General features: G+C 35.8%; 1 protein-coding gene across 1 annotated transcript in view; it reads right to left on the reverse strand.

The window, feature by feature from the left end:
* KCNH5 (potassium voltage-gated channel subfamily H member 5) overlaps positions 1 to 19376 on the reverse strand; it is a 251229-nt gene that overhangs the window by 38713 nt on the left and 193140 nt on the right. The window contains exon 10 of the mRNA XM_016141793.2: positions 13444 to 13640. Coding sequence (XP_015997279.1) covers positions 13444 to 13640 — 197 coding nt within the window. The remainder of the gene's footprint in view (positions 1 to 13443; positions 13641 to 19376) is intronic.

Raw genomic sequence — 19376 nt, forward strand, 5'->3', positions numbered from 1 at the left:
TACATTTACATTTGGCTTATAAGAGGGGGTTTCTAGTTTCTAAAGAGATCAGACCTCGGTAACTTGTTAACATTTCTCTTTATTATCATCAGTGATGGACAGACTCCAGTGACACTGAGACTAGAGCCTGACTTTCTCTTCTTATTAGAATATTTAGAGAGAATCTTGAGCACCAGTCTGGCACTGCCACTTACAAAACACATCTTCGTCACTATCTTCGTCACCATCATCATTGCCATCATCACTGCCAGCCTTCACTAAGACCTCACGTGGGGTAGTCTCTGCACTTAATACTCACAATAACTCTATGAGGTAGTACTAGACCCTAAAACCCATGAGGACAGGGAACATATCTATTTTCTGTACCCCTATTCATTCTGCATTTAGAAAATCACCCGGTACTTAAGAGGCACTCCCATATTTATTGACTATTATTAATCTTGTTTTATAGATATATGAACTGAGACACAGTGAGTATACTCATGTCCAAGATCACACACTTGAATCTCCAGAGATGGAGTTCTAATCTTTATAAAGACAGGTCTTGGACCATTCCCTAGGAAAAAGTATGGATGCTACTTGAACATAGGTATACACAGGATTGCTTTCTGTTTCTGACTTGGGTGGAAGCTGTGGTCCACTTCTCCTGCCTATAGTTGCTAAGAGAAAAGAAGCATGTGTTTGGGACACATCTCTTCTTTTTTCCTTCACCAAAACAACAACTAGAGGTTCATCTAAATTGAATGCCTAATGCTGAAAAAGAAAGAATTCAGGTACCTCCTGAAGAATCCCAAATATTATCATTTCTCCTTATAATTTTTGGGCAAGTTTTAACCAATTAAATGGTATCTGTTCATAGCAATCCAATGGCAAGTCTAATTTTTTTTTACCTTTAATTTCCCAAACATTTTTCTAATTCCTCAAAAATGTAATCGTTGTAAATTCTTATTAAAAATACATTTGAAATGATCCCAGTGATTTTCAGAATTTTAAAAAATGAATAAATCAGATACCTCTTTTTTCCTCTTTTCTGCTACTTTCCCCCATGGGTATCAAGATCTACTGCCAGAAAGGGAAGAAGCATTGCTTTAAATTAATGAACTCTGCAATATTATCACTCAGTATTCAATCAATAAATGTCTCTGGAGTGCTGGAGTGCAAAAAGCATTTGAATATATGAGAGAGAAGACATTTCTCCAGCTTTAAGAGCTTAACATTCTCCCTCTCCCTGTACCTCTCCCTGCATTGTTTAAGCTTCATTAAGTTGCCAAGCTCCATAGAATTGCTGGTCCACAATAAGAAAACCCCCCTCTAGAAGAATGTGCTGAGCAGCATAGGAACCCAACAACAGAGATTTTTCAGCTTAGCAAAGCTACCAAATTCAAATCTACTCTCAAGTTTTTCTTAGGAGACCCAATGTCCATATTCAGACCTTCTCTGCAAACACTTTGGAAAAGTCTGCTGAAGCTGCATTAAACAGGCCTTATCAGGCACTTTCTTTGCTTCCTACCTCCCTCCCCACTCCCAGCAGCCTACAGAGAAAGTCTTCCTGATGTGTAATTTCAGTAACAAGCCACCTGGTGACTGTCAGGTGTGGGAATGTTACCGTTAACAAGCAGGCAGTCGGCCTCATCCTACGGAGTCATAAATCCTGCAGGCTGGATCTGATCTCTTGCTTTTTTGCTGGCACCACAGATCCTTCCCCATGTAATAGCACACTCTACAATGGCTAAGTAGGTCATGCCACATTCTAGTTTCTGAATTTCCGGATATTAAGAAACACTTTTTTTTTTTTTTTTTACTCAAGTGGGGCGGGTACGTATCATCTTGTCATGGGAAACTAACTTTCAAAGGACCTGTGTGACATAGTACCCATTTAATGTGCTGGGATTATAATGTAGCCCACGACAATATCTAAAGTAGTTGTTAAGGAACCTGTTAAAAGAGGAAAACAAATTCCTGGACAGGGTCTAATACCCCGCATTAGCTCTGTGTGCTGTTCTTAGGGGAAATTGGCTGCTTCTATGTGCAGAATTAGCGGATGAGTTTTTACTCTGCAATTCCCATTCTGATTGCTTGTTTCCTGAGGGACAGCACCTCTGCTGAACTTCTACAGAGGACATCACTCTAAAAAGGATAAAACTATGGACATAGAATGACGCAGTGAAATCAAATGCCAACTTCTAAAAAATGCTGGGTGAATCAGATGTAACCTGATTCAGAAAGAAGAGGCATAAAGTGAATGACTTTCTCTGAGAGAAATTACTGTAGCCTCACTGGGTTATCTGAGTGTCTCTGGCTATTTAGTAGAATGACTTGATTTGATTACTTTGGGAAAAGATCACTTGATTAGAATGTCAAAATCTATGAAATACACCTCCCAGCTGGGGAAAAAAAATGGCATTCTAGGAAGGCAGATGCAATTTTGGCCATAATAGTCAACTACTAAGAATTCAATATAACCACAGAGCGGTCTCTATGTTCATTTGCGAAATGTATACAATACTTTAAAATGCCTTCTATATAAATTGATATATTTTCCTACAATGTTTATTTTACTTTTCTGGCAATAGTCTGAATTCACAGGAATACTGACTTCACTGTAAACGTCTTGAAATCCCTCCTTTGAATAAATAACCAAATGCTTCTCAAAATATCTCCTGCTTAAAGTGTTACAAAGCTACTCCTCAGAAGCAGCATGGAAGCCTTTTGAATACATGTTTATTGAACTGTAGATTTTCTTAGGTACCTCAGAGGACAGAAAAATACTGAGTCAGTAGATTCAGCTCAAAGAGTGAATGAAGAATTCCCTACAATGACAAACTACATGATCAAATTTTGGTGTCATCATGGGGGTTGAGAAGGGAGGAAACCCTCCAAAAGAACTCTGCCCAAAAATATATTAAAATGCAGGTCCATAAACAGATCCAAATTTAATATTTTATATATATAAATATTTATATATACACATTTAATATATAAATACATATATTTTTAAACCACAGATAATATCCACTGACTTCTTTTTCCAGACGAGAGTAGTAAAAAGAGACATAAGAAGTCAAGAAGTTAGTATATTAAAAAAATTGCATGTATTCCAATTCAAATCAATACTAAAAGGCATCAGGGAAGAAAATAATACATACATATCAGTCATAATAAAAATCTGTGCTTCTTAATTCAAAAGTATTTCCTTTAAATGAAAATGGTGTGATATAGGATCATGCTTTCAGTAGCCCTTTGTAAAATATTAATTGCTGAGAATTAAGACGTGGTAGACATATTAGAAATGACCAGTCTGGTATCCAGCTATGAAAGACAGGATTCAAGCCCCCCCCCCAAAAAAAAAAACAAAATCAAAAACAAAAACAAATCTAAAGCAATTCACTTGAAAGCAGACTGCCGGATACCTTGAGGATTCCCAAGAAAAATAACTTATAAAATGTCTACTTTCTTATATTATGTTAGATACTCTTTGTCCACTAAAGGTTTATTCATTTCCTTCTCGTTTCCTATTAAAATACATATTTTATTGCAATCAGAATAAACTCTAGTTTTGAAAAGAGGAGCTGTCAAACAGGCAGCATAACTTACTGTTGAGTATGTTGGTAAATAATTGAATCCAGTCCCCACACTGAAACTTGGGAAGCTCTGCCCTTAAATCACTGGTTTGGCGGCATTATTCAAGAGTGAGGGATCTGTAAACCTATGTCCCGGTAACTAAATGTGGAAACATTGATGTTCTGTCTGGAAGCAGACCAACAGACTTAAATAGAAGCAGCTTAAAGGCTCAAATGCCTGCATAATTAGGTCTCTGCTTCATCTACGTGCACACGACAAACTTCTGGAATGGCTGACAGGCAGCCTCTTTCAACCACCATCAGTGGAATGAGAGCGAACTCAGAGCTGGGAAACCAAGATTGGAACCTCGGAGCCACTATCAGCTATTTGGCCATAAGCAACTCACCTCAACTCTCTTAGTTCACTTCCCTACAGGACTGATTTGAAGCTCCAATGAGATAATGCTGTGTAAACTGCCAGGCAGTGAGATACATCTGTTTTGAGGTAGCTGAGGTTGGTTGGAGGTTTGAAAGTTGCAAACCATAACACACAAGCAGAGCAACAGCCAGCAAGGCCAGTAGTTGCACTGAATTTATAATCCTGATGATCAGCTGAGGTAATGAGGGTTGTAACTACTTTGCCCAGAGTCCAGTGTGGTAGGCAGATTCTTCCAAGGAAACTAGAGAAAAATGTTTGCTCTTCAAAGCCCTTTAGAAGGAGAGTAAGGTACTATTCTGGTAATCAGGGCCCCTGGCATCAGGTGATCTTAATTCATGCAGCAGTGCTGTCAAAATTGCTGTACTATTCTGAAAGCACTTGGCAAGCTGCTGCCTTGTGGCACAGTCTTCAGGTTAGAAACTACAGCTGGAAGTTAACTCTAATTGTGATTTACCACTAATTAGTAGTGGTCATTTTCATAATCCTATTTCATGAGGTTCTTTGCCAAAGTCGTCAAGGGTATAATTTATTTTTCTGGAGAACAGTGAATATTCTAATCAGGGATGATAAAAACTGTGCTGAGTAGCATATCTGATTTATATTTCATTCATTCTCTGATATCTTCATTCAATTATATAGCAAGCACTATTTTGGTTATTGGCAATAAAGGGATTACAGAAAATATCTACTCTGTGGAGTTCATTGTTTAGTTGAAAAAACAAAAAAGCAAATAGGAAACCATAGTATCACAACCTGTGCTATGAGAAAAGTAAGCACAGGTATGGAATACTTCAGAGTTTTATGGAGACCATATTATCTTTTGTTCCAAGTGTGAACAATGTTTTGGTGATATATTTTTCATGGGATAAAAAAATTATGGATTGTTGGAATGCGTGTGCTCCCATATTTGGTTTCACTCACGCGCCAGTGTGGGAGGCAGGAGAAGACAAAACACAGTGAAGTTCAAACTCCCATTATCACCTTCCTAAACCATTTCTCCAAATATGCCAGTATTGACTCCCAAAATACATACAGTCTGCAACACATGTACACCAAATAGGTACTCTAGGCCTGTTTGATAATCAATTCCAGTATGTTTTCTATCCACAAAAGGTCATGGCTATAGAGATGCTTCACTGATCGCAGAAAAAAATTCTGTGCTGCTGGAGTCTCCATGATAAGAATGCTTTCTGGCAAGAGAGGGTTACTGAGTTCAGAGCCCATTCTAATGCAAGAGTGAGCCTAAACCACTGTTTCTTACTCCTGACACTTAAAAATATAGATTGGTGCTACGCTTATCCATAAAATTGCCAGGGGCTTTAAGTGCTTTCTCCTTAAGAACAGTGCCATCTGTGGGACAGGACTCTGGCTTCATAGGGTAAAAGGAACTCTATAAGTACCTCTATGGTCTGTTTTTCCAACTTAAAATTTGTATTGATTATTTTTGGAGAAAAATGTTCAAGTTTAAATGGGAATCTTTTCTTAAACCGCTGTAGGAGTATGAGAATATTTGCTGGTATTGATAATTACAAATTGCCCAAAAGTTACAAAAATCAATATCGAATGCTGATGTGACTACACATACCCAATAATACAGACCCATTTCAGCTGTTTTGTTTTAGAATATTTCTCAAACTTATTCTTCACATTTAATTTAAAAACAAACAAACAAGAAAACGGGGTTGTTATAGACTGAATGTTTTCGTCCTCTAAATGCTGAAGCCCTGAACCCTAGTGTGGCTGCATTTGAAGATCAGAGCCTCTAAGGAAGCAATTAAGGCTAAAGAAAGTCAAAAGAGTGAGGCACTGACCCAATAGGATTAGTGTCCTTATAAGAAGAGACACCAGAGAGTTCTTTCCCCAGTGTGCGTGAACAGAGGAAAGGCAGTGTGAGCTTACTTACCGTGAGAAAGCAACCATCTGCAACCCGAGGAGAGCGTTCTTACCGTACAACACCTGCCAATACCTTGATCTTGAACTTCTACTCTCCGGACTGTGAGAAAATAAATTTCTGTTTAACCGTCTCATCTAAATCATTTCATTATGGCAGTCTGAGCAGACTAATACAGGAGTTAAATGAATATTGTTGAAGTGTCCCAGGTTAGCCTGCATTTGAACTGAGGGGTACAGAGATGTTCAGAAAAAAAGGAGCATAAGCCATAAATTAGATGGGTCTCTGAGGCAACAATGAAGCCATTTCTTGAGACCACAACTAAAGGAAAAACGTCAGTGTGGCATCACTTCTGATTAATGTTCAATGGTCTGTACTCTGTGATAAGAGTAGATGTACTAGAAACATTTTCTCTAAAACCATCTGGCTTAGAAATTTTGATTGCACCAGCAACAAATTCAACAGAACCATGGAATGACAAGATGCAATAATTCTCTGGCCACAACCACTCTTAATCTGAACCTAAGAGAGGGGGTTATAAACATTAATATAACAGATATGGTCTTTTAAAGAGAAGCGCACTTTATTACATAACTTTAGCAGGTATTGACATTATTCAATCTTAGCTGTTTTTTTTTTCCAAGTTTCAGTTATCAATATTTTTGAGTTTTTGGAATTGGCCATATTGTAATCTTAGTTCTTATTCCTAACAAAGAATTATTCTTAATACCAGCTCATTCTATGCCTGCTTCCTCTTGTCAAGCAGGTCTCAGATTTTCCTAATTCTATACAGAAACACTAGTTTTTTCTTTTCTTCCTTCCTTTCTTCCTTTTTTTTTATCAACTAACATTTTTAGAACTCATAATTTCTACATTTGGCAGTAAACCTGTCAACATTTTTTTCATAACTTCTAATGTGAAAGTGCAAACCTCTTAAAAAAATAAAATATAACAATGAAAAAATAGGAGTTTTGTTTAATGTGAGAAATTTTCTTTTTATATACGCATATACTTAGTAGTGCAGCACCCAGGATAGTTTTTCAAAGTACTGACAAGAATACTTTAAAAGTACAGCAAAGAGTATATTAGCACATGGTATTATCAGCAAGGCAAGATTTTACCATATCCAGTAACACTTCTTGACAGTACAAATATGGAAGCTACATGCTTTTATGAAAACAAGATCTTTTGCAATGCAAGTGGCATACCTACCGCGCCCACACCATATACATTGGCTCATGCTGAGATTGGGAGTCCTGTTCAAGAACACTGTTTTTTGGCTCCACTGTCAATTATATTGTGAACCGTGGTGTGAAAAACACCAAAATCAATCTATGAATCAATCACATGCAAACTCATGCCATATACTTTCCTTCTTCCCTACTAAAAATGAACCCAATCCAATATTGCATTTTACTCAGTCTCCTACACAAGGCTTCTAATCTAAGCTAAACATCAAAAATACAGCCAGTATGGAATTCAAAGCTCTTGGATTCCAATCCCACCTCTGCCATTAACTAGCTAAGTGAACTTGAGCAAGCCATATAATTCTCTTGGTCTCAGTTTCCATAAAGAAAATAAGTTGGACAAGACAATATAGAAGATCCTTCCTTGCTCTAGACTATTTCTCTGTTTGAAATAAAATTTCAACTCCAGCCTCTCTTTCTAGAACCCTTCCTTGTCTCCTCCCCTGGGACAAATTAGATTCATTTCCACTATGCCCCCTTTGTGCCCCGAGGGGAGCCCTCTCATCTGACTCTATTATGATTTATTCATCTGATTCCCTCACTAGACTACAGGCTTCTGGAGAGCAGGCACTCGGCCTTTTATCTCCATTATGCCATAGTTAACGTAGTATGGGCATGACAGATGTATGCTAAACACACACTGAGCCAGTCAAGACTTTCTGCGCCATACTTTTTATCAAAGTGTCTCATCAGAAGAGGTACAGAAAATAACAAATAAAACCCCTTACTCATCCTATTAAAACAGTTAACCTGGAGAAAAATACATTCTTGCTATTTTGAAAATGAAGGAAATATTTTGAAATAATTAAAAACCCGAGCCATAGTTAATGTTGCTATAAGTGAAAATGTAGCATTTATTGTAGGTTTCAAGGAAACAAATTCTTCTGACAGCCTCATGGACAAATATACCCACCAATTTAAAAATACTTAATTCCTTTATTCTCATAAAACATAATATCTTTAGGTTTCAGCATCTATTACAAAAAAAATGTTACAGTGAAATTACCACGATATCTGCAGGTTTGAGGACCTCAGAGAATACAGATTTCTTACCATCCTTTATATATGGAAAACTGGTGGTCCTTACGACCACCCCCAGGATAGACGATTCACTAGGAGGACTCACAGGATTTAACATATAGTCAAGGTTTTGACTTAACTACAGCATAAAATAAAGATACTAAGCAAACTTAGAAAGGAAAAGGGTGCACGGGCGAAGTCCAGGGGAAGTTAAGTACAAGTCTCCTATGATCCTCTCCCTAATTCCTACAGCAACAAGTAGTGACATATAAAATGTCACCACCAGGAATGCTCACTAGGAACTCAATGCTTCGCACATGCCAAAATTCTAGACTCCCGGAAGGAAAGTAAATGTTTAGCATAAACCACATGTATGAATAAAGAGTGTAGGCACAGTAAGCCATGCTTATCAGTTAAAGTGGTGGAACCCTCTTGATATTCAAGGTCCCAGAGGCCAGCCAAGTGTCCACTTGATAAGGAGGTCTTTCAAAACACAGTAATCATACTTGCTATGTTAACTCCTTTACACAAAGGACAAACATCATTGTATAACAACTAGGCAGAATGAGCAGAAACACAACAACTACTTTTAAAGTATAATTAGAGTACTTTAAAATTTAGATGTCACTTGTGCTGGATGTGCCGCTTGCCTTCTCAGAGCCATACCTGAGAGCTCGGCCGTAAGTTAATAAACACCATTTTGTCATTTTGGAAAAGAGGATCTTAAAACTGGTTAAGGAAATAAATACACAAATAAAGTCAGCAAGAGAGTCAACCCTTCTCTTGCTGTCCTATGTCCTTTCTAAATGTATTTACACTTATTTGAAACTATGAAATTGTGTTCTTATTATTGAAAAATAATATGCTAACCAAATCTTTTGGTCAACTTAGTTTAGTTTTTGACTCTTGTACGGGGGGTCTTACTCCCCAGCGGTCCAGTAAAGCTTGTGGAATAGGCCTCATTTCAAAAGAGTTGCTTTAAATGCACAAAATAAAATAATACTATTGCAAAGGAAACACAGTATATTAACTTCCAGTATTAATTCACAAGACAGTTATCTATATGCTTTTTTATTAACACAATAAGATCATCTAGCAGCAGGTCTAATAACTACCATAATAACTAAGTAATGATGAGCGTAAATAATGTTTCCGCATGTCTTCAATAAACATAATATTACATGAAACTGTTGATTTCTTTTGGTATTAATAATACTGTAGCTTGTTACCAACTTTCATAATTGAAGGCAAAGCTAAATTTCACTTAGAAATTAAAGAAAATAAAGATGTAATAACTTTTCTCATCCAGATTTACAGCTCTCAGGTAAAAACTTCAGGCTTCTAGTATCATGAGGTCAGGGATTCATTAAATCATTTCACTCAGTTCACAAACTACTGGACCAAGAGGAGGCAGACTTGCTTTGTTTAACCACAGTATTAAAAAAAAAAAAAAAAAGCAAATTAGTCACATAAAAATGTATACTTCTGGATTCTCTGAGGGAAAAATATGCAGATCAAGCAATACCGACATTCCAGCAAGATAACGTGCAACCAGAATGAGTAGCAGCCACCTCATTCGTGTAGGTTGTGAACTCTTCACAGCTACATAAGCCTTGTCTCACTCACGGGTATTATTTACCTTGCTCCTATAACCCCTCTTGTGTGTGTGTGTGTGTGTGTGTGTGTGTGTGTGTGTGTGTGTGTGTGTAACCATTCCTTACATATATCATTTTCCATTTCATGATAACCCTCTGGCTGGCTGGCTAGTGGTAGAGATTTGTTTTCTAATAAAGGGGAAAGGATTCTGTTTGCAGACCCATTTATCATCTCCATCTAACTTCTAGTCCTCCATTTTCAGCAACTGATACACACTACAGACAATGGAAAGCCACCTGTTTTTGTGAATAATGTCTTACTGAGGCACAGGCATGTTCGTTTATTTACATGCTATCTTTGGCTCCTGCTGGAGACTGAATTGTGCCTCCTTCCCCCAGGAAAAATTCATATGTTGAACCCCTACTCCCCAACGTGATGATATGTAAGAAAGGTAAATTGGTTTAAATGAGGTAATGAGGGTGAGGTCTTCATGAGATTAGTGCCTTTATAAAAAGAGACACCAGAGAGATTGGTTTCTCTCCCTCCCTCCCTCTCTCTTTCTCTTCCTGCCATGAGAACACAGTGAGAAGGCAGCCATCTGCAAGCTAGGAAAAGAAGAGCCCTTATTGAGGAACTCAATTAGCCAACACCTTGATCTTAGGCTTCCAGTCTCCAGAACTGTGAGAAATAACTTGCTATTGTTTAAGCCGCCCAGTCTGTGGTATTTTGTTATAGCAGCCTGAGCTAAAACAGCTGTTTCCACATTAGAATAACAAAGTTGAACAACTGAGACAGAGACTATATGGTTCTCGAATCCTAAAATATCTACTTTCTGGTCTTTGACAAAAAAAGTTTGCCAACCCCTGCTCTAGTCGTTGGATGAAATTACCAGTTCCAATTCTAGCATTATATATAAAGGGACTGAAGGATAGTTAGTGGGAACTTATAACTTATTTTCATAACTAAAATCTTGTTTTTCCTTAATGGGGATGAAATCGAGCAGCTGAAATGCTATGATATTCTTCCCTATTGCAGCCACTGAGAACTGCACGCTACACAAATCTCTCCGCTGAGCCACCCTATCTACTCATATGGCCAGAGCTGTAATCTATAATGGCTGAAATCTAGCTTCCAAATATGCTCCTTTGACTTACTAGAAGGATGCCTTTAATTAATGGTTATGACAACTATATCAGTAGCATACCAAGAACATACAACAAATGTTCATTGCAAACTTGCTTATAATAAGAGCAATAAAAACAAAAAATTTTTTTTTATTAATAGCTCATTTGGGAATGAAGTTAAAGTGATTGAGTGAATAAGAAACTCTATAAATTGTTGAGAGTATGTCTGTGAGATAAAAAATAAAAATGTCAGCTACTTTGACAAGCCGAAACAACAGGGTGTAGTCTAAAGAATATGAGTTTTAGACTCAGATAGAGAGGATTCAAATCTAGACCCTTACCCATAATGTATTTGGTAACTAGCTTTCCTATTCTCAGAAGTTCAACCTCCTCATCGATGAAATAGAGATTCTACTGCCTCATCTATGGCCCACTGACATTTAACAAGATTAGTTATTATATGTAAAAATGTTAAAGTGCATGGCTATAAAATAGGCTCTCAAAGTGGTAGTTATTCTCATGAATCATTGAATGATATTTTCTCAATTTATCTTTTTTATGAGTCTATTTTTTTTCCTGATTGACAATATACCTATCCCCACATTTTTTAAGGTATTGAGACTATCCCTCAATTACAAAAAAGGTTGAATTATTTATAAAAAAAACAGGCACTGGTACCTGCAGCAACAGGTGCACCATTCCTAGGTCCCCTTAAAAATAACTACACGAATTTCCTTCATCTAAAGGCAGCCATGCTAGTATGTGCATTCAGGTCTTAGAATCAGTGTGTGTGTGTGTGTGTGTGTGTGTGTGTGTGTGTGTGTGTGTGTGTGTGTGTGTGATGAGTACATGCTCAGTTATATGGAAAAAAAAGAGGCAACAGAGTTTTGTGATGAACTCATTTGAAGAACCAAAATTTATTTTCTTCTGGTGAATTCTTAATGATCTCTCTTTGAGTCCTTGCGTTGCAAATATGTCAACTGGTGATCTGATATTAGTCCCTCTGGGCCTGAGTTTCCTTGTGTGTTTTGAAGGGAAAATAATTGTTCCCCCCCCACACACACACACACAGCAATATATACACATCAGATGAGATTCTTTGTAAACAACATTTTGAGGAGGACAGTGACAAATAAGATCTGTCCTGAGTACTGTCCAACAATGGATAGGGGTTTCAGTAATCTTGCAGTATGTGGAAAGATTACAAAAATGGCAAAATTTAGATTGGAGAAGACTTAAGATATAAGAGTTTCAAATATCTCACAGGCTGCCTCGTAGAAGAGGAATTTTCTCATTGGAAAAGGTTGAACATAAACCAAAGGAGACATATTTCTGCTTAATAATAAAAGGGACTCATAGCTTCCTGACAAACAAGCAAGAAAGTTCCCTATTTAGTTCATATTTGGCACCTCTCTTCCACATACATCACTACCAATTACTTACACAAACACGTTTCACAAATCTGTGTTTCACATGATGTTCACACTTCACTGTAAGCTCTTTGACATAAAGACTCTGTATTTAGTCTTTGTAACCTAGACAGCTCTGCACATTTTGTTTTGCAGGTTGTTCAATAACTATTAAGAAAAATGTAAACTAAAAATGCTATTCAAATATAGACCAAATATTGTGACATACCTACTATGAACATGACTACTGTAGTCTTATCTTCTTTTAGAACCCCAAGCAGGGAATTACAATGACTTGCTTATGTTTATTTCTCTGTTGCTACAGTAAAGATGTTAATTTGTCTCTTGGCTTGATTTTTTCTCTTCCACGTTAAGTACAGGGAAGGTTCTACTTAATGGAGTAGTGGAAGAGAAGGCTCGTTATTTCAAAATATTTCACCAGAGTAGACAGGCAATCATTATACATGAAATTCCTTCAGTGTAGTTATCCAATGTGTATTTCATTCTTGGCAATAAAAGATCCCTAGACAATGTCCAATGATCTATAAATCAGAGCTAGGATATTTCTTTATGCAAATTAAATTTTGTCACATCATCGATAAAAAGGAAAATGGCGATGAAGATTATATTTGCAGCAGCAGTACAAATAAAGGATTCCTATACCTATTTGTAGGTATATAAGTATGGCTAATTATTTTTTGAGATACTGTGCTTGAAAGAATTAATGGGGAGCAAGCCTTATGAATGATTATTAAAAGAGGAAAGTTTAAATAGAGTCAGGAGTATAAAATAGGCAACCAGTTTGATTAACCTTACCAGCTTAAAAAAATCCAGATAATAGAGAGATACTAATGTTAATTGTAAGGCAGTATTATAAACCCTCAAAACTCACTAATTACATTATAGTACAGTTTGTTTCTGCTAGTCTTTTTTATTTTGCATCCGAAATTATAATGATTCAAGTCTTTATCCATGTACTCAGGGGCTTTTCCCCCTTAAAAAGTAAATGAAATATAAAAAAAGAGAAAGAAAATTAAGTTACTTTACATTGCTTGGAATGCACTGCTACAAAATAACTTTTCCACTCTTCCGCTAATAGAGCATGACACATTAACCCTCTGGATATTAATAAGGGGAAGTAGATCCAGACAACATACCCGTTTCCTTAGATTGCAAGTAAGAGTGAGATTCCTTGAGAACGAGTTTGCAAAAGCAGTATAAAAATCCAGGACTTTGAGTAAAGCTTCTCGCTTGATGATGTGAAGGTCACAATACGTCAGTGCCCGGACATTGGCACAGGCGTGAGCAAGGGTGGTTTCCTTCCAGAAGATGTCTCCAAATACATCACCTTTGCCTGGAAAATAGTATAAGATATGTATTCATGTTATCTGTACTAGTTCCTGTCCTAATCACTATTTTTATTCAGTTTTCTATATGGTATTGATCTTTTAGCATAATTTAGAGCCTGAGTGTATAACCCCATCTGTATACGTATAACAATGTACAACACTTTTATATAATATGTCAAGTAACATCACCCTGAATTCAGTTCTTGATGGAAATCTGGAGGGGTATAAATAAATGAAATCACACAGAGAAGCCAAAAACCTCATTTTAACAAATAGTTTCATTATCTTCTGCTACCTTAACTTTTCCCATTCTGACTAGAAGAAGTAAAGGTTACTTCTCAGTTTCATCTTTTCTTGTGCTCCTCCTGGTAGAGATGACAGTAAAATGCAATATACGAGGATATACTGTTATAGCCTTTATAAATCTAGAAGTCATTCGACATATATTAAACATACATTATTCAGCAACTAAGCCTTGTGCTCCAGGCAGAGTAAAAAAACTCACCATGACTTATTCTCCAAGGATGCCCTTCCCTCTCCACCAGTCGAACCTTATCCAAGTCCTCAGAACCAAGCCTAAGAGCTCCCCATCCACATACAGACCCTAAGAAGCTGAGTTAGGTAAAATGTGGGGATTCAGATTTCTTATGCCATAAACAGTTCCATAAAAGAGTGCTATACTGCAGTCAAATGCAGATGTCCTTTTAAAATTCTAAAAATTACATACAAATCTACTGTTCACTTCAGAGTACATTCCAACTGGTGACCTCAACTCAACAGTTCACCATCCCAAATCAAGTGTACTTTGTTGCCCCAAAAAAAGGGGAGATGAGGAAGAATCAGGGATTAAATGCCCTGAGCCTTCCTGCCGAGAAAGTTCCCTAAGAACTCTGGCTTCTGAAGTGTCCTCAACTGCATTCTTTGTTCCTCTGTGGGAAATGAAAAGTTTTAAAGTGGAAAAGATGCAGAATATGTTCAGGTGGGAAAATCTTTCTTAGACATTCTGCCAAAGTCTTATTCTTTCTGTACTCTAACCAGAGAGATGAGCAAATACATACGTGCTCTCATCATGAAGATTAAAGTTGGAACTGACAGGGGAAAAAAGGAAGAAAGACGTGTTATAATACTCAGGCTGGCCAGACCACCACCGGAAAGAAAAGATAACATGTAACCAGAGGCGGGCGGGGGCAGGAGGAGAGGGAAAGAGGGAAAGAGAGAAAGAGGGAAAGAGGGAAAGAGGGAGAGAGGGAGAGAGGGAGAGTAGGAGAGGAAGAGAGACAGGGAGAAAGAGGGAGGGAGGAAAGGGGGAGGGGGGAGGAGGAGGGGGGAGAGAGAGAGAGAGAGAGAGAGAGAGAGAGAGAGAGAGAGAGAGAGAGAGAGAGAGAGAGAGAAGGAGGGAGGTACAGTAGGAGAAATTACAAGATTACAGATTCTTTGCCCACACAATTTGTAAATCCTTAGAGAACCACAAGGCACTCTGGGAGAGAAAAAGAAAACATGCATATTATTGAGGAGGTAATTAAAACCACCATGTAATCATACAATCAGCATAAAATAACCATAATGACATTTAATTAATATTGAGCAATCGCATTTGTTTCTGGACCCTCAAAAATTTCTTTTAGTTAGTGACACTGATAACTCAACTGTCTGATAGCCATATATTTGTACAAGGAAAAATAATTAGGGACCTGGGGCCCAGATAAAATGTCTAAGGTTATAGAGCATCATAATAACCTATGGGAGACTTTAGCTATAGAAATTTAAAAGGTTACACAAATAAATTTCAGAAATCTGTAAATGGCATTCTCTTTAAATTAGCAGTTCCAGCTATAGGTATTTATTCTAAGTACATTCTCAGAAGTACCAAATTTACTTGTTAAAATGTTCACTTAAGTAATATTTATAATATCCAAAAAAGGTAGAAACAAGATGAATATTAATGAATGAATGAATGAATGAATGAAGAATGGAATATTATGCAGCCACTAAGTATAAGCTGAAAAAGTGATGGAGAAATGTTCACATTGTGTAAAATAATAAAAGCAGAATATTAAATCATACACATAGTATGAACTCATTTTATTCACCTTATCCAATTCCCCACCCCACCAGAAACATGCAGATATACACACAAAGCAAATGCATTAAAACGGTAGGTTCTCTGTGCATTATGGGATAATGGATGAATTTTATTTCATCTTATTAATTTCATATATTATTTTTTGAACAGAAGAGATTGACAAATGTTATGCTATCATAATCCCTGGAGTTATAAAAATAACAGGATTCGTAAGGGGCTGCTTTGATCTACTTCTCGTTTCTTTTCCTCTATTGTCATTGTTACTCTGTCTATTCTGAGTTTTTCCTTGAAGAGATATAAAAAGAATTACATTTCTTTCTATTTAATTTCTGTGACCCTTTTTCAAATTATCACTCATAATACAACTTCTGACCCATTTGAAGTGCTCATTCATTTTCAACTCTTTGATTTTCATGTACAGTAACTACAGTTATAATCACTGCCTTTGACTTAGTAATTTCACTTCTGAGAATCGATATAAAGATTTAGAACCAACACATGTCATAGTCACAGTAGTGTTATTAATCACAATCCCAGATTGGTATAAATAAATAAAGAGATAAAGAAAACTAACAAAAATGCAAACTTATCTATCATCAATTCATATAGAAGTAAAACTAGTGTTTGAAATAACATACAAAAAATTGCTTACCTCATAATGTTAAAAGAATAAAGATACAAAAAATATGGTTGGTTACAGATATAATAAAGTACATAAAAATGAAAGTGAAACTCCAAGACCAAAAGAATTGTTAATTAAAAGTCTACTTGTTCTTATTTTCTTAAAAAAAAACTTTAAAAAATAGCAGACTTTTCACAGATGTCTTTCCTTACACTTTTTAGTAAAATAATTAATATGTAAATAGATCTAAATAATAATAAAGAAATAAGTTCATCATCAATAGGTAAAATAGTCTCAATATATAAATGAATGTCTCCTTGCCAAGGTAGACCATCTTTAATTGTGGAGGCATTCAAATATTTGCTATATATTTCATTTTACCTAACTGATGATTAAAATCTTTATCATATTTCTATCAAAACATTTTTTAAATTATTTATTTTTTTAGTATCATGGAGAAATAAAAAGCCTCTGAAGTAGAAAGAACAGAATTAAACTAGAATATAAACTCATGAGAGCAGGGAATTTTATTTTGACCATTCCTACTAACCTCAGTACAAGAGCTCAACAAATATTTACTGAAAAAAATAGGTGAGAAAAAGAGAAAGGGAGAAAAAGACAGAACAGACTGAGAAAGGCTAGATTAGAATTAGATTTGAGGCTCAACCACTAACTGTGTAGCTACCAGAACCATTATCCGTTCTTTTGACTCTAAAGGGAACAAGATAAACAAAAACTAATGCTTAAGGTTTCTCTACATTTATAACTCTGGAATAAGTCAACTAAAAAATCAGTGTCTCATTGCTTAAGTAAGTAAGTAAATACATACATACGTACATATGTACGTACATACATAAATACATACATAAAATAAAATAAAAGTAGGGCCTCTCAACTCCAAAACCCATTACAAAGTTGTTAAGTACCAGAGGAGTTAACTGACTCAGCCACAGTAAAACCTATCCCTAGCTCTTCTTCCTAAAAAAGTTCAGAGAAGCATCGTAAAGTTAACAAATGTGCATAATTCTGTTCTCAACATCAGAACTCATATTGCATAATGAGTAATACTAACTGTTTTACAACACAGAATTCCCATTAGGATGCATAATATGTTGTTTGGACATTAATCAAATCAACCATTTCAAAAGGTTTTATACAGTTTTCTATATCACCTAATTCACTGCATCATTCAATTCCCAACAAACTTTTATAGGCCTTCTGGGAAAATGGTCGTCTTGTAAATCAGTTAATGTACTAGCCACAGTAAAGCTAGCTAATGTCCTTCTTCAAAGATTATTATGCACATTTACACTGAGTGATCTGCAGAAATCACAGGCTGTGGATAAATGGAATTATGCATGGAATATCCAATAAAGAAGTACTCTTTTCCTTATCACAAAGATTTTGCACACTTCCAGGGCGAGGAATTCCTGTTCATCTTCATGACTATAGAATATTTGATGCTAGTTTTTAGGTCAGCTCTCACTGGGTGCAAGTACTCTTAGCTATAAACATTTTAGAGCCTGAGAAAACTAACCTTCCCCCAAAGCCCTAAAATTAGTAGAAAAGCTCACGCTCAACATGAAAGTTGTTGTTTGGTCTATTTATATTTTCTCAGTTCTTTGCATCAAGTCTTATGAAGTATTTCACTTCTACACCACAGAAAATGGGATTGTAAAATAGAAGTAAATGTTAATATTCACAGAGTAGGAAACTGGAAAATTTAAAGATAAAACAAAGACAGACAGCATTATAACATAATTAAAGGAGTAATACTGACCATGGTATGCTTGGGGATTGTGGTCCCCTGAGGTGCTGGTTTTACAGTCAGAGTGCTTTTTAAAATGTGAAACACATTATTTGGTGACTTAATGACGTGGATAAAATAAATGCATAAAAATTATCTCAGTTATTTATCAGTGAGTACAGCTATTTAATATAGGCAATGAATCCCTAAAAACATAGCATTTGAAGTTCACTTAGGTAGTTTCCTATGAGTGTATGTCAAGGTATGTATAGTGATGGCCCTATTTGATGATTCTTCTATAAAATGGACTGAATCCATTTTATTTATTAGGTAGCCTTTCACTCTAATTGATTATTGCAATAAGCTTATGAACTTGCTTAGGAATACATATGCACAAAATATTCACTATGAGTTTTTAAATTATATAATTTTAAGTGCTTTGACAATTTACAAACAGGAAATGTCATAAAGAAATATTTTCAAAGAACCTAGAGAACAAAGCAATGAGTATTTAAATTAAGAAATTACATAGGTGTATTAGAATAAAACCTTTTAAACCATTTAGAATTGATGGCTGCCAATCTTCAGTGATCAATATCCAAAGTCAATCAGTTGAAAATTGTATTGAATACAAACATGAAGATACTTTTAAAGAAGTTAAGTAATTATTATCTACTAAAACAATAACTGATTTAGCTTATGGATCTTTATTTACACACTCAAAGAATAGGCCAACAATTTTTATCAAGTAGATATATAGGGAAAAAAAAAGCAGAATATCCTTATGTCGGTAAGAGATGATGGTAGCCACCTTTAAGGAGGAAGAAGATAAGGCAATAAACATGTTGATAATCCTGAGTTGGAACTATTAACATTAAGAACAAATTGGTTACATATAGGAATCCAAACATGTGCCCAAATCAATATTGTAGCATATTATTTTTTAAAATACAAGAAAAAGACTAAATTGAAAACAGTAACATCTTGAACCTCTTCTTTTTTTTTTGCTAAGAAAGTATTTAAAGTTGAAATCTATAATGATGCTCATATTATAATTAAGTCTTATAACTTTCATATTTTTCAAATGGAAGAAATAATGACTACCCTATTCACCCCCATTCGATTAATGAATCCAGCATCCTAACACTAACCTTAAGCTGGAACATGTATTTTGTACTATGGGGAGACAGAGGCAAGCAAGAAATAAAAATCCTGCTCTTAAGAGTCTTTAATTTTGTAATTAAGAGACACATGCAAAAAATAATTACAAAAGAGGAAAAAAAAATAGT

The sequence above is a fragment of the Rousettus aegyptiacus genome, unplaced genomic scaffold, assembly GCF_014176215.1.
Source record: "Rousettus aegyptiacus isolate mRouAeg1 unplaced genomic scaffold, mRouAeg1.p scaffold_m13_p_3, whole genome shotgun sequence".
In the NCBI taxonomy this organism is placed as follows: domain Eukaryota; kingdom Metazoa; phylum Chordata; class Mammalia; order Chiroptera; family Pteropodidae; genus Rousettus; species Rousettus aegyptiacus.